General features: G+C 41.7%; 1 protein-coding gene across 3 annotated transcripts in view; it reads right to left on the bottom strand.

The window, feature by feature from the left end:
- The window catches only part of Psd3 (pleckstrin and Sec7 domain containing 3), a 548,735-nt gene that overhangs the window by 264,868 nt on the left and 271,846 nt on the right, over nucleotides 1-12,021 (bottom strand). For all 3 annotated transcript variants that reach the window (XM_038324926.1, XM_038324929.2, XM_038324927.2), the window contains one exon: nucleotides 11,566-11,964. In XM_038324926.1, the coding sequence (XP_038180854.1) occupies nucleotides 11,566-11,964 (399 nt within the window). The remainder of the gene's footprint in view (nucleotides 1-11,565; nucleotides 11,965-12,021) is intronic.

The following is a 12,021-nucleotide window of genomic DNA, read 5'->3' as shown; positions in this document are numbered from 1 at the left end:
GTATATTATCCACAACAACAGACCAGGAAATAAGAAGCCATGCATAGGAGTCGCCAGTCCTTGAAGTAATGAGAGGCAAAGGGCAAAGCTAGAGCTCCAGATAGCCTATAAACAGTCACTTCTGGGCTGCAGAGGTGACTAGGGAGAGCGCACACACTCCAGCAGCCCTTCCTACCTAATACTTGGCATGTATCACATGTCACCCCCGAGGTATCTAAGCGTACAGTTTTGTTCCCCACATTCGAAGATGCTAAAGCTGTCATGCCATCACAGGCCAGAAGTCAGACGTCTTCATAGGTGTTGACAGATTCACACTTGACTCTCCTCCTCTCCCTTAACCGTGCGTGGGAGGCTGAATCAGGGAAATTGCGGACTGGAGGGTGCAGAACAGAAGTGCTACCTGGAGCCTGACCACAAAGCCCCATCTATGTTGACAATATAAGCTCTCCTACATTGTTCCCTAACAAAGTCTTCTTGAGTACCTGACATAAGGAAACACAAATGAACCTTAGTAATAGCAGCCAAAGTTAACATCCATTGAGTTTTCTCCAGGTAGACTAAACTATGGCCAATGCTCTCGCAGACTGTACTTTAGATAGTCTTTACAGTAACCATCCCTTAGGATAAGTACCATTTTCATCCTTGCTTAAATATGGAGAAACTGTGCTTCGGGGTGCTTAAGTAAATTATGAGAAGCCAACCCCTAAGAACTAGAGGGCAGTGTTAAACTATGGGCCTGTGACTGCTAACCACTGCACTATGCCTCCCACAAACATGCCTAGTGTATTTTCTGTTATTACCTTATTATGAGGAAAGTGAAACAGAACATTCATACACAAGAGGTCAGAACTTGATACAGATTGGCCAATAAAACAAAGGATATTGTAAATTACTACAAATAAGAACTAAAAAAAATCTTTCATCAAGTCAAAGCCAACTTGACTAATAACATACACAGAAACATGCCTGTTATATAATTGGTTAATTACCCCGAGAATTCAGGGCTGGTACTCTCAGTTTTTGGTGGATGAGGACGGGCGGAATTATCAATGGGCCACACTCACTCATGCCCTGTTCTTCAATGTCACTGTGGTCCCTTATCCTCTGTACAGGTCTGTGTCTGTGGACCATGACAGCAGACAGAGACCTTTATAGAGATAAACATGTAGAGCTGAAATATACTTTTTCCTTAGATAACTGGGTAGCCTTTCAAATAGCAAACCTATCCCTGCATTCCAACACGAATCCTTTTCTCCCTATTAACCTCAAAGTCAGCTTTCCTTTCAGAGCAGTGACAGAATCAACTAAGAGTGGCAGCCTTGTGAAACAGAACGGACCACGCTCAAGCTGATGGCCCTCTGCCTGCGAGGAGTGTAAGGGTACAATCACATCCGACAACAACGTGGCTCCAGTAAGAAACCTCTTCCCATGCCCAAACACTGCCCTGCGCAAAGTACCATCCTCATTTCTGTCAGCCTCACTGAAACAATAAAAAGGGCATTTTAAGTATTTTGCCAGGACTGTCCTATAATATGCGAAATTAAATATTTTCAAGCCCATGTAATTTTCTGTAACTACATCTGTGCATAATGCAGACTGTCTCAGACCAGAGACCACACAAAGACAATCAACCCAAATTCATGTTACCTCTGTCAGCAAACAGTCTGAATCTGTCAGGAAAGAAAGGGGGAAACCGCTTCTGCCCCATCTGCTCGGCAAAGTTTCATCCTCCCAGGGCTCTTTTAGCGGACCTCTGAAGTGGCTTCTGTGTGAGTACACACTGCTACACACTGACTCCACAGTGACATTCTCCCAGAAGGCCACTGGATCCCCTGGGGGCTGCCTGTGGGACAAGAACTTGAAAGCAGTTTACAGAGTCCGGCCCCTCTTCCCAGCCCTTCCTTTGACCAGGCAGCTTCCCTCCAACAGACCTGCTTCAAAAGTCCAGACCCAGTGAAGTCACACATGACCTCACAAACCTCCCACTTAACTCTTTAAAAGCCAGAGGAGAGCTAGTAACAGTGAGAAACAGTAGAGTTTTGGGGCTTTTTTTTAGCGTAATTCAGGTGGTTGCTGTTAATGGGTGTGTGTGTGTGTGTGTGTGTGTGTGTGTGTGTTCAGTCAACACCATTCTAAAATAAGGTACTTGAGCACCGTCTTTTATAAAAGTACCAAGGTTTTAGAAGTACCATGTTAAATGACAGACTTTCTAACAGCTCACACATTCAGACTGAACTAGTCTACAAAACAGATTTAGTTCATTTATTTGAGAACTAGTTAAACCATGAGATACACTTTGGCGGCTGGTGTTTCTTCTATTTTCAATCTAGCTTTGTTTCTGTTTTCCTGCAATCATATTGTGAAAATATTTATTGCCCTTCTGCTCAAATTCCTCTTTAGTCAGCCAGAAGTGGACAAGTCACAGTCACAGTTGTCAGACAGGGACAACAACTGCCACAAAAGCATCTGCAGGAGAACAGGGACAGGAGTAATTGAGCAATCTGATCCAGACACAGCCTCCAGACTCAACTAATGGATACCAGAGTCTCTATCAGAGCTCCTAAAGGGAAAGGGGACTAAGGTGGCTACAATATTTTCTTTGCCTATTTTTCCTTTCACCTAGGCTATTTTGTTAAGGTGGGAAGAGGAGGAAGAATTTTATGTCTACATAAAATTACATACACACAAAGAAAATCTAGTATGTACTTTCAAGAGTGATTCACCAAAAAAGTTCTATTTTCCATACATCCATTTTTATTTCTAAGTAAGCACCCAGGCCTAGAGAAACATTCCCATGTTTACACAGGAAGCTGTGTATTATGTAAGAATAAGTGCACATTACCATGCTAACAGAGATAACAAAAAATATTTCTATAAGAAAATAGAAACAGAATTATAATGCATTCTTAGAATGACTACTTCATATAAATTAATTAGTATGTTAGGGCTTTAAAGTAAATAAATGCATTACAAATGTTGAGGAAAAACAGTGATATCACAGGAAACAGATGTTATCCATATACAGTCTAAGCTCATGTGAAAAGACACACGACTTACTGTTGATAGACACGTAGACAATAGGAATGATAAACACACCAGTTACCCTGCCTGGAGAGGAAATGAGGTAAGAGATGGTCCTGAGTCTGAGCTCCAGGCATGATGCTTTCTCTCCTAAACCGAAGGGTGACGCCATAGGCTTATTATTTTCTTACTTCTTATTTTCTGCCCTGGTGGGCATGTCTACAAAATATTACCTAACTTGGAGAAGATCACCTGTGTTGATGGCTTTATTTTTTAAGAGAAGCAGCACCTGTTCAGGATGGAGATTAACAAATAGGAAGAGAAGTTTCATTCTCGACTCCCCGTTGCAAAAATCTAAGCAATGGCTGATTCTACCAGTCTCCATGTCTGTCGCTCTGTCTCCCTTTACCCCTTTCTATCTTTCCCACCCTGTCTCATACACCAACAACCAGTCACACATACCCTCTGGCAAAGCCGACCTCAAAAACCAGCACTCCCAGGACACTGTGGCACCACAAGGCAACCACCCTGGCCGGGGCCTCAGCCTCGCCGCCGAAGCCCAGCACTAGAGCTACTTGTGAAGCAGTTGAGAACGGTGGCTCCTTCGGTTCTTCACTCAGTGAAAACCAGTGTCCAGTGCATTCCACCACCTCACCAGAGGTTCTCCGGGGCCCCAAATGAGACCTGAGAAGTCAGTGTACCGCCTAGCAGTGAGATGGAAACCCTAACATACCTAAGTGACTGCCAAGTGAAATGCACTTCTAAGACTTTGTTGCACGATGTAATTCGTTCATTCAATATCTCTCCTCCTCCCTAGCCTAAAGACTAGAATATTAATCTTGGCAATAAAATGTTTGTGTTAAGCTGAGGTTATTAGAGTATTTAAAAGATAATGAACACTGCTATTATTTACCTCCAAGACTTAGAATTATTATTACACATATACACTGTAGCTCCATCTTAGCACAGTCCATTCACCTGCGGTGACTTTGAGAACAATGGTGAAGATATGCAAATACTATTATTACTGACAATATAAACTCTGAAGACTTACAACATTTCAGTATATTGTTAACTCATGCTGTATTGTTAATATGTCATTTCAAATAAAAAAAAGTTAGAATAAAAAAATCAACTTAAACCCACACACTTCACTATTAAACATATTAGTCAGCTTTCCACCACTGTGAAAAAAAATGCCCTGGACACGGTGGCCACTAAGTGTTTTGGGTGCTTAACATGAAGGCTCTGCTGAGAACTAGTGCCAAATCAATAACGACTCTTAATTTCTGTCTGCAGAAAACTTATGACATCCAAAGGAAAAAAGAAAATAGTGTGGGGGGAGTGAGGGGTTGGGTAAAATGCTAAATATATGCCCATTTGAAGTCAGGTTTACATTTAGTCTAAAATAAAATAAAAATAATTCTCAAATTAGTTCATTTTTTATTGTATTGTGTGTGTGTGTGTTATATGTAATATGTATGAGGTCACATAGGCGATGACCCATATATGTAAGTCAGAGGACAGTTTTTTAGAGGGGGTTCCCTCCTTCCATCTTCCCATGGATTCCAGGGGTGGAAGTCAGATTGCCAGCTCTACACAGCAAGCATTTTTACCCACTGAGTCAGCTCACCAGGCCCCAGAGAACTATTTCTTCAAAGACACTCCATATCTTCTCCCCTCCCACAACCAAGCATCAGTGCGGAATATCTAGTGTTGTAGATATGGCATTAAAGGAGCTGCGACGAAAAAATCTCATTGCTTCCTCTGACAGTTAAATACTGCACTGGTGGGCAAGTGCCCTGCTCAGTCATCATCAGAGAAGCCTTCTCCTGCAGACGATGGGAACAAATACAGAGACCCACAGCTGAGACACTACTGTCTTCACCAAATCTCTCCCCTCGGGCCTCAGGAAACACCGAGGAAGAGGAAAAGAGTGCTTTGCTCTCAGAAGACTGCAAAATGTGAAGTTATCTTCTTTCCTGAAAGAGAAGAATTCCTATTCTGCCTTTTTAAGCACCTCCGCCCCAAAGGGTTCCTTTGTCAGTACCAGCATATACTTAAACCATATGCGGAGATGGCAGAGCTAATCTATGAGGATCTTGTGAGTGTTCAGAAGCATCTTTGAATCAAGGAAAATATAAATTACCTTTTGAGTCTTTAAAGTCACAGCTGCTGGTGTTGCTACCCTTCAGCTAGAAGGCTTTATCATGGATTCCATCAAGCATCATGGGAATGTCTGAGACCATTGCTACTGTCTGGGAGAAATGGCTTAGGATTATTAAGTCATCTGTTGGTACTGTTCCTTAGCTCGTGTGCCTCTGTGTCAGCATAAGGGATAGATAGATTGCTCTTTTCAGCAATTGTAAATTGCTGAAATTCTGAAGGCAATTGTAAAAGGCCTGTTTCAAGCTGAAGAATGCAAACACCAAAGTGCTTTTCTCTAAATTTGCCTAGTATTCTCATACAGAAATCCCTGACAGAATCTGTACAAAGCAGAAAGTTACAAGTTCATGTTTTTTCTAGAAAGATGCACCAACATTCTCAGTTTTCCACTTTTTTAAAAAAAAAAAAAAAACTGCTTTTGGTTTTTTGAGGAAGTATCTCATGTAGGCTAGGATAGGTTAGCCTTGAACTCACTATGTAGTTGAGACTGGTCTTAAACTCCTCTTGCATACTGGGATCCAGACATGTACCATCTCTATGTATTTTGCTTGGGAAGCTAATTAATTCTGGATTTGAATAGTAACATCTATTAGATTAGTTTAGAAAGTAAAAATCTCCATCAGCAAACAACAACAACAAAAAATATTGTCCTGAGGTGTGGATAAAGAATTGTTATAGCATCTCAACCCAGTGAAATGTTAAACATTAAAGTTTTTCATTTAAAGCCACAACTCTTTGTCAGAACTTCTACCTCCACATCTTTATCATCTGAAGTTGTATTTCATAAAAGACATCCAAGGAGCCAGCATCTCAACTCACAAACCAAAATCTGCAAAGCCCTTGTAAATCCATTTTGTATAAAGAACTAAGAATACACAATGTTCTACTATGTGAAGGTTCTACTATGTGAAGCCTTCCTCACTCATCCCTTTCCCTTTGAAAACTGCAAATCACGGGATGGGTGATTCCAACATCTCTCCAGGGACTTTTCAATCCTACATGCCACCAGGCCTTCATTAATGGCTAATCATTGCACTTCTCAAATGCAACATGTTTGGAGCTGAACTTGGGCAGACGACTCCTACAAATACTGATTCTGTCCTTAACTAGACACGGTAATTTCTCAGTTCAGGGAGTTATCCATGCTTGAAATCTAAGGTCACTTTGACCAACCCCACCTGCTCCATACTTAAACGCTGTTCCCATCTTTGTGCATTTTTTCTTTACCAAGAATTTTTCTTATCTATTTTCCTATGATTCTTCAGACAATTACTCAGACCATTGTATAAGCCATGAACAGACTAAAACTAGCACTCGGCAAATTCATACACCAAAACTAAATAGGTGGTGAGGATAGTTCTACTCTACCAACAGGAATCAGGTTCAACAAACAAAGAGCTGCCCAAGATTAAACAGCCATAAGCCCCGAGTTTATGGCCCACCCTCCTGCCCCACCCTACTTAGTGAGTCATCCTTAGTACAGGACAGTGATGTCCAGGAAGCCTCTGAAAGCTTAGGGCTGGGAAGTCCTGCTGACAGCTCTGAGGCTGAAGGCAGCTAGAGGCCATTGAGGAGCAGTCTGTGACTCTTCAGGCCTACTCTTCCAGCCGTGACCTAAGCATCCGACACTATTAGCCGCTTGACTGTCCTTTCTTGGTTCCCGTCTCCTTCCTATCATTTGTTACCTCTTCCGTTACAATAGTTAACTATCAATTTCATTTCCCACTTTGGGGAGATTCCTAGACCCTTATAAACAATACATATTCACATCTACTAAATAACTAACAATATATACACCCCTGCTAAATGACTAAGAGTCTAAATTGGCTTGACTGACTGAACTCTCCCGGACTCTCAAGCTGTAAACTATGTAACTTCACCACTACAACCACTGAGAAGGTTAGGTAGAGAAAAAAGGAGAAGGTCCTTTTCTGCAGAAAAAGCTTTAGACCATTAAAACTGTAGGAAGTTACTAGAGGCACATCCACCTACCACTAAACCAGGAAGCAGCTGCCTGTCCTATCCCTAATCACAGATGAGAAGGCCAGAGTCCCAGGAGCCTCCTGAGACACTAAATAAAACTAAAATTGTACTCTATCACCAGATAAACAAACACCGCATTATTTCATTCTCTTACTTTAATAATTATGCACATTAAGATTCATTTCAGCTTTTAATTAAATTGGGATGCTAATTTTTTAATTAGACTTTAACCAATTTCTTTATCACTGCTATTTCAAGTTGTATCTTCCCAAGCAGAAAGGCACTAAGGAAACAAAAAAGGTTACTGAAGAGATAGTGTAGCAAGGAGGATGAGGAGCAAGAAGAAGGGAAAAAAGAAGAAACCCACAAAAATCCACTTCAGGATACTGAACAAGGAAGCACTTCCCTCAGGCATATCAGCTGCTCACAGATGCAATTCACCTCCTCTGCCGAACTCCTATCCTGAGAGAAAAATCTAAGAAGCTGAGATGTAAACCATATTTTCCATATAACAAAGCATATTTTAAAGGCAGTTTCTTATAGTTGAGAGTATCAGAAAAGAAGTTGCTGACAGATTCCTGTATTTGCTATCTCTTTGCCTCTGTCCAAACGAGCTCAACAGAAAAGGACATTATTCACCATGGCTCTCCGTGACAATGACATTTGTGTTTTGGGGTCTTTAGGTCAGACAGAACTTACTGGTTAGAGTTGTGGTCATCGGCTGATAGGCCAGCGAGAGAGAAACACCCAGACACAAAGGAACCCATGGGGACATGTGTGACTTTAAGTCTCTAATTATCCTTTCTAATTCTGGAGCCACATGACTGGACTTCACAGAGCACGGCGGGAACCCTGGGGGCCTGAGGCTCCCCAGCTGGACCACTAAGGGAGGGGATGCTACTCTTTTGCATTAAAAATATTGCATTACATAGCAGGGCGAGGTGAGCTATTTCCTGCTGACAGGCAGCTCCCTAGTCAGCAGACAGTCAGAGCATCCTTGGTGAATTTAACTATTCCTGTGCAAACTGGATCCAGGATCTCAGCAGACTTATTTTTATATAATACTTTTAAATACATATAGTCTCAAACAATGAATCTTCCCAGCTAAATATTGGAATATGAGAGATCTAAGGAATGCTATTCTTTTGACATATGTGGTAGAGTAGCAGCAAATGCCATCTCCTGCTACCAAAACTGAAAAAGGAAAGGGAACTTTTTACAGTGACCACTGCCAAACAATTTCCCTAATACACACACACACACACACACACACACACACACACACACCCCTCTTTTAGAGATGATACAAAGGATCTTTCTATGCTCAAATCACTGTCAAATATTGCCACCGAAATGAGCTTTAATGAGAAAGTAAAGACACATATCGAAACCAGAGAGAATTTAAAAATATATCTAGGCAATACCAAAAACAAATAGATTTTTACTTGGTTCAAAATACTCGATACTGTTCTAGTATCTAGTATCTAGAAGCTACCATGAAATCGTTATCAAGGATGCTATGATTTAAGGATCAGTTTGGCGGAACTCAGTAAAGCACAGACTCCGGAGCACCAACACTTTGGACAGTGTGCAGTGCGCCACCTGACACAGGTGACCTTGATCAAGTTACTTAACAGCTCTGTGCCTCAGTTTCTTTGTCTGATAAAAGACATTGTTAGCTCCTTTCCTTCTCCCACTTTATCAGAATTAAGCATCATATCTTTATTAAATAAATAATAGCTTGGTCTACATGTAATATAAAAGCATATTATGAGACTGGCTATAATACACTTGAAATGTTTTCTGCTAGCTGACCACTAATACTTTATGAAAAAAGAAAAAGTCAAGAGGAATGGGCCTGTTTCCTCAACTAGTCTATCAAATATCAAAGAAACAAGTTCAGTAGAAAACTCAGCTGTTATGTCCCTTCTTTTGTGACTTTTCGGAGTTCACTTTAGCCAGTGTAGTCAGACCTCCAGCTTGTGAGCAAGAAAGAGAAAGGGAAGCTAACGCAGATAAAATGCCAGGCCTGTGTTTATGTTTTCTATATCTTCTTCTGTAAATATCAAATTTATTAATCAAGTTGGAGAAGGTTCCTTTCCTTGAATTCTACCCTTTGGCCCTCATGCTTGGTTCAAAGGAGTCACTTACATTAACTGGAGTTCTGTAGTATAGTAGGCTCAATACCTATCTACTTCCATACTCTGTAGGGGGTTGTTCTAATGAAGAAGCAAATTTGACAGGCTGCTCATTGGCCACTTCAAAATTTCACAGAAATGCATTTATTAAGGACTTGGTTAATATCTCCTCAAATTATGACCATTTGTAATAACCATACACACACACACACACACACACACACCACACCACACAAACAACACTAACAACAAAAACAGTAATAACCAGTTTAGTATAAGTTCTTGAAAACGGACCAATTCAGACATCTGTCTGTACAGAAAGACAAGAGAACAAAAAGGAAATAATCATTATATGAAAGTAATAATTATATAAAAGGCCTGAAAGTACAGGACAGAGAAAACCCTCATCTACGAGTTGAGCATCTTGAAACCAGGCTCAGGATCAGGCACTGCCAAGTCACGTGGCTTTGGGTAATTTCCCAGCCAAACCAGGACGCCGATTTGCTGTTATTGTTGTTGTAACGAATGTTCAATATGGTCCTTTCAAGTTGTAAAACTTTATCATTACCTTGAGCCCACTCAAAGAACACTGAGCAAACTGTTCTCAGATACTTCTTTTCTGCACTAGGATTTGTTCTTTTTGCCCTAGGCAGGTGACCCAGCTGAAATTTTACCTCTGCCCAACAGATGGCATTATGTAATCTGACATGGTGGTAAACAAGGAACTAGTCCAGTATTCTTTTACTCAATTCTGCCCAGACTAAGGATTGGGGCATGGGCTTGACAATTTTGTCTATTTCACACAAGCTAGAGTTCTCTGGAAGGAGGGAACCTCAGGTGAGGAATGGCCTCCATAAGATCTGGCAGTAGGGTGTTTTCTTAATTAGTGATTGGTGGGAGAGGGCCTAGCCCATGGTGGGTGGTGCCATCCCTATTGGTGGTCCTGGAAACAAGCCAGTAAGTACCCTCCCCAGCCTCTACATCAGCTCCTGCCTCGGGGTTCCTGCCCTACCTTTGCCTTTGATGATGAACTGTTACAAGGAACTATAAATGAAACAAACCCTTTCCTCTCCAAGTTGCTTTTAGTCATTGTGTTTCAGCACAGCCATAGTCACCCTAATTAAGACAGCCCTATGCTGCCAAGTGATTATTATCTCTTCCATGTGTGGGCACAGAGGCTACAAACGAAGTAGCCTTTCATTCTCATCTTCTGGGCTGCCCACTGGCTCTAACCTGCTACCTTCACTGACACCTTTCCTGTGGCTTCTGTGGCAGAGGTCACAGACTGAACCAGCTTGGCTCTTCACCTGATTTTATCTGCAATATAAACAACTCTATATGCCCCAAGAAGTTGGGCTGGAGATACAGTGAACTTTTTGACACACGTGTTCTACAGCATGGTACTTCTGAGATCCCGTGTGCTTTTCATCATCTTCCCATGACTCTAGTCATCCCCACCTATTTCACAGGAGAACACAACTACAGTATTGAAAGGTGCTGCTTCTGAATTTGTCCCTCCAAAGAACCACGAAACCATGCTTCCAACACGAAGCAGACTGTTGGGAAAGATGGCTTTCCTGGAAACCTGCAGTGTGAACAGACTTTTAAAGAGAACAGCATTGACATTTCTCATATACCTTTAAAATGCTTGTCCTCATTTAACCTTCCCAACACCACCATCTCCAGATACATATACAGAAAACACATTTCACAACGAAATTCATAAAACTTAGAAGGTTTACCTTTCCCTTCCTCTGACAGAGATGCTAAATGCCAGACAGAGGAACTGATGAGGCAGGCAAAAACAGGAGAAATAATAGATATCTGTAAGTAGACATAAATAATGCCAGATGACGCTATAGAGCATGGACCCTACCAAAGTTGTCATTTTATGTCAAGATGGACGTCAGCGTTCACAGAGAGAGCAAATCCTTGCCATTGTGAGACAAAGGCTCTGTCCACAGCACCAGCTCTGCCTGCAGTGAGCAGTGCCAGAGCAAACACCAACAGTACCCATTCACATGCAGAAAGCCAGGAAAGGCCCCAGCTTGCCAATCTGACAAACCCTAGGGTGTAACTGTCATTCTCTTCAATCGCAAACTTCCATTTACTCGCGTCATTTGCTTACATCGACAGAAACTGACCAAATTCATTTAAAATAATTTCTCGAAGAGAGACTACTTCTAAAAACAAAAACAAACAAACACTAAAAAGCAAAAAAAGAAACCCATGAAATTAAGGAGAATGGCACTGCTACCTTCCCCAGAAGGCAATCTCTTGTGGGCCTTTCGTGTAGACAGAGTTGGCAGAGTCATGCAGTCCGTTGGTGATCCCCGGAGAGTAGCCCATCACTATCCCACCATCTGCTGACACACTCAGGACATCCTGACGTCCTCCCACAGAGGTCCTCTCCAAGAACTGGCCGCCTTCCTTAATGCGCTGCTGGATCATGGGAGTCAGCGGCATTTCAAAGCTGAAATAGCTGTCAGGCTCTGAGTACAGCGTCTCCAGTGATTCTGCGCTGTAGTATAAGGAGGTGCTGTCCAGAATGGTCTCAAACTGGCTGCTGTACACATCAGTGGAGTCCTCCATATACCCGGGCCCAAGGATATCCTCATCTCCTCCTCCCCTAAGGTGCTCCTCTTGTTCGAGAAACCTGGAAAATTAGTAAAAGTGAAAATTTTCAATATTAAGTTAGGTTTTTTTTTTTTCC

This window comes from Arvicola amphibius, chromosome 4 (genome assembly GCF_903992535.2).
Source record: "Arvicola amphibius chromosome 4, mArvAmp1.2, whole genome shotgun sequence".
Lineage (NCBI taxonomy): Eukaryota > Metazoa > Chordata > Mammalia > Rodentia > Cricetidae > Arvicola > Arvicola amphibius.
The sequence above is the reverse complement of the archived record's forward strand: the minus strand, read 5'-3'. Positions and strand labels throughout refer to the sequence as shown.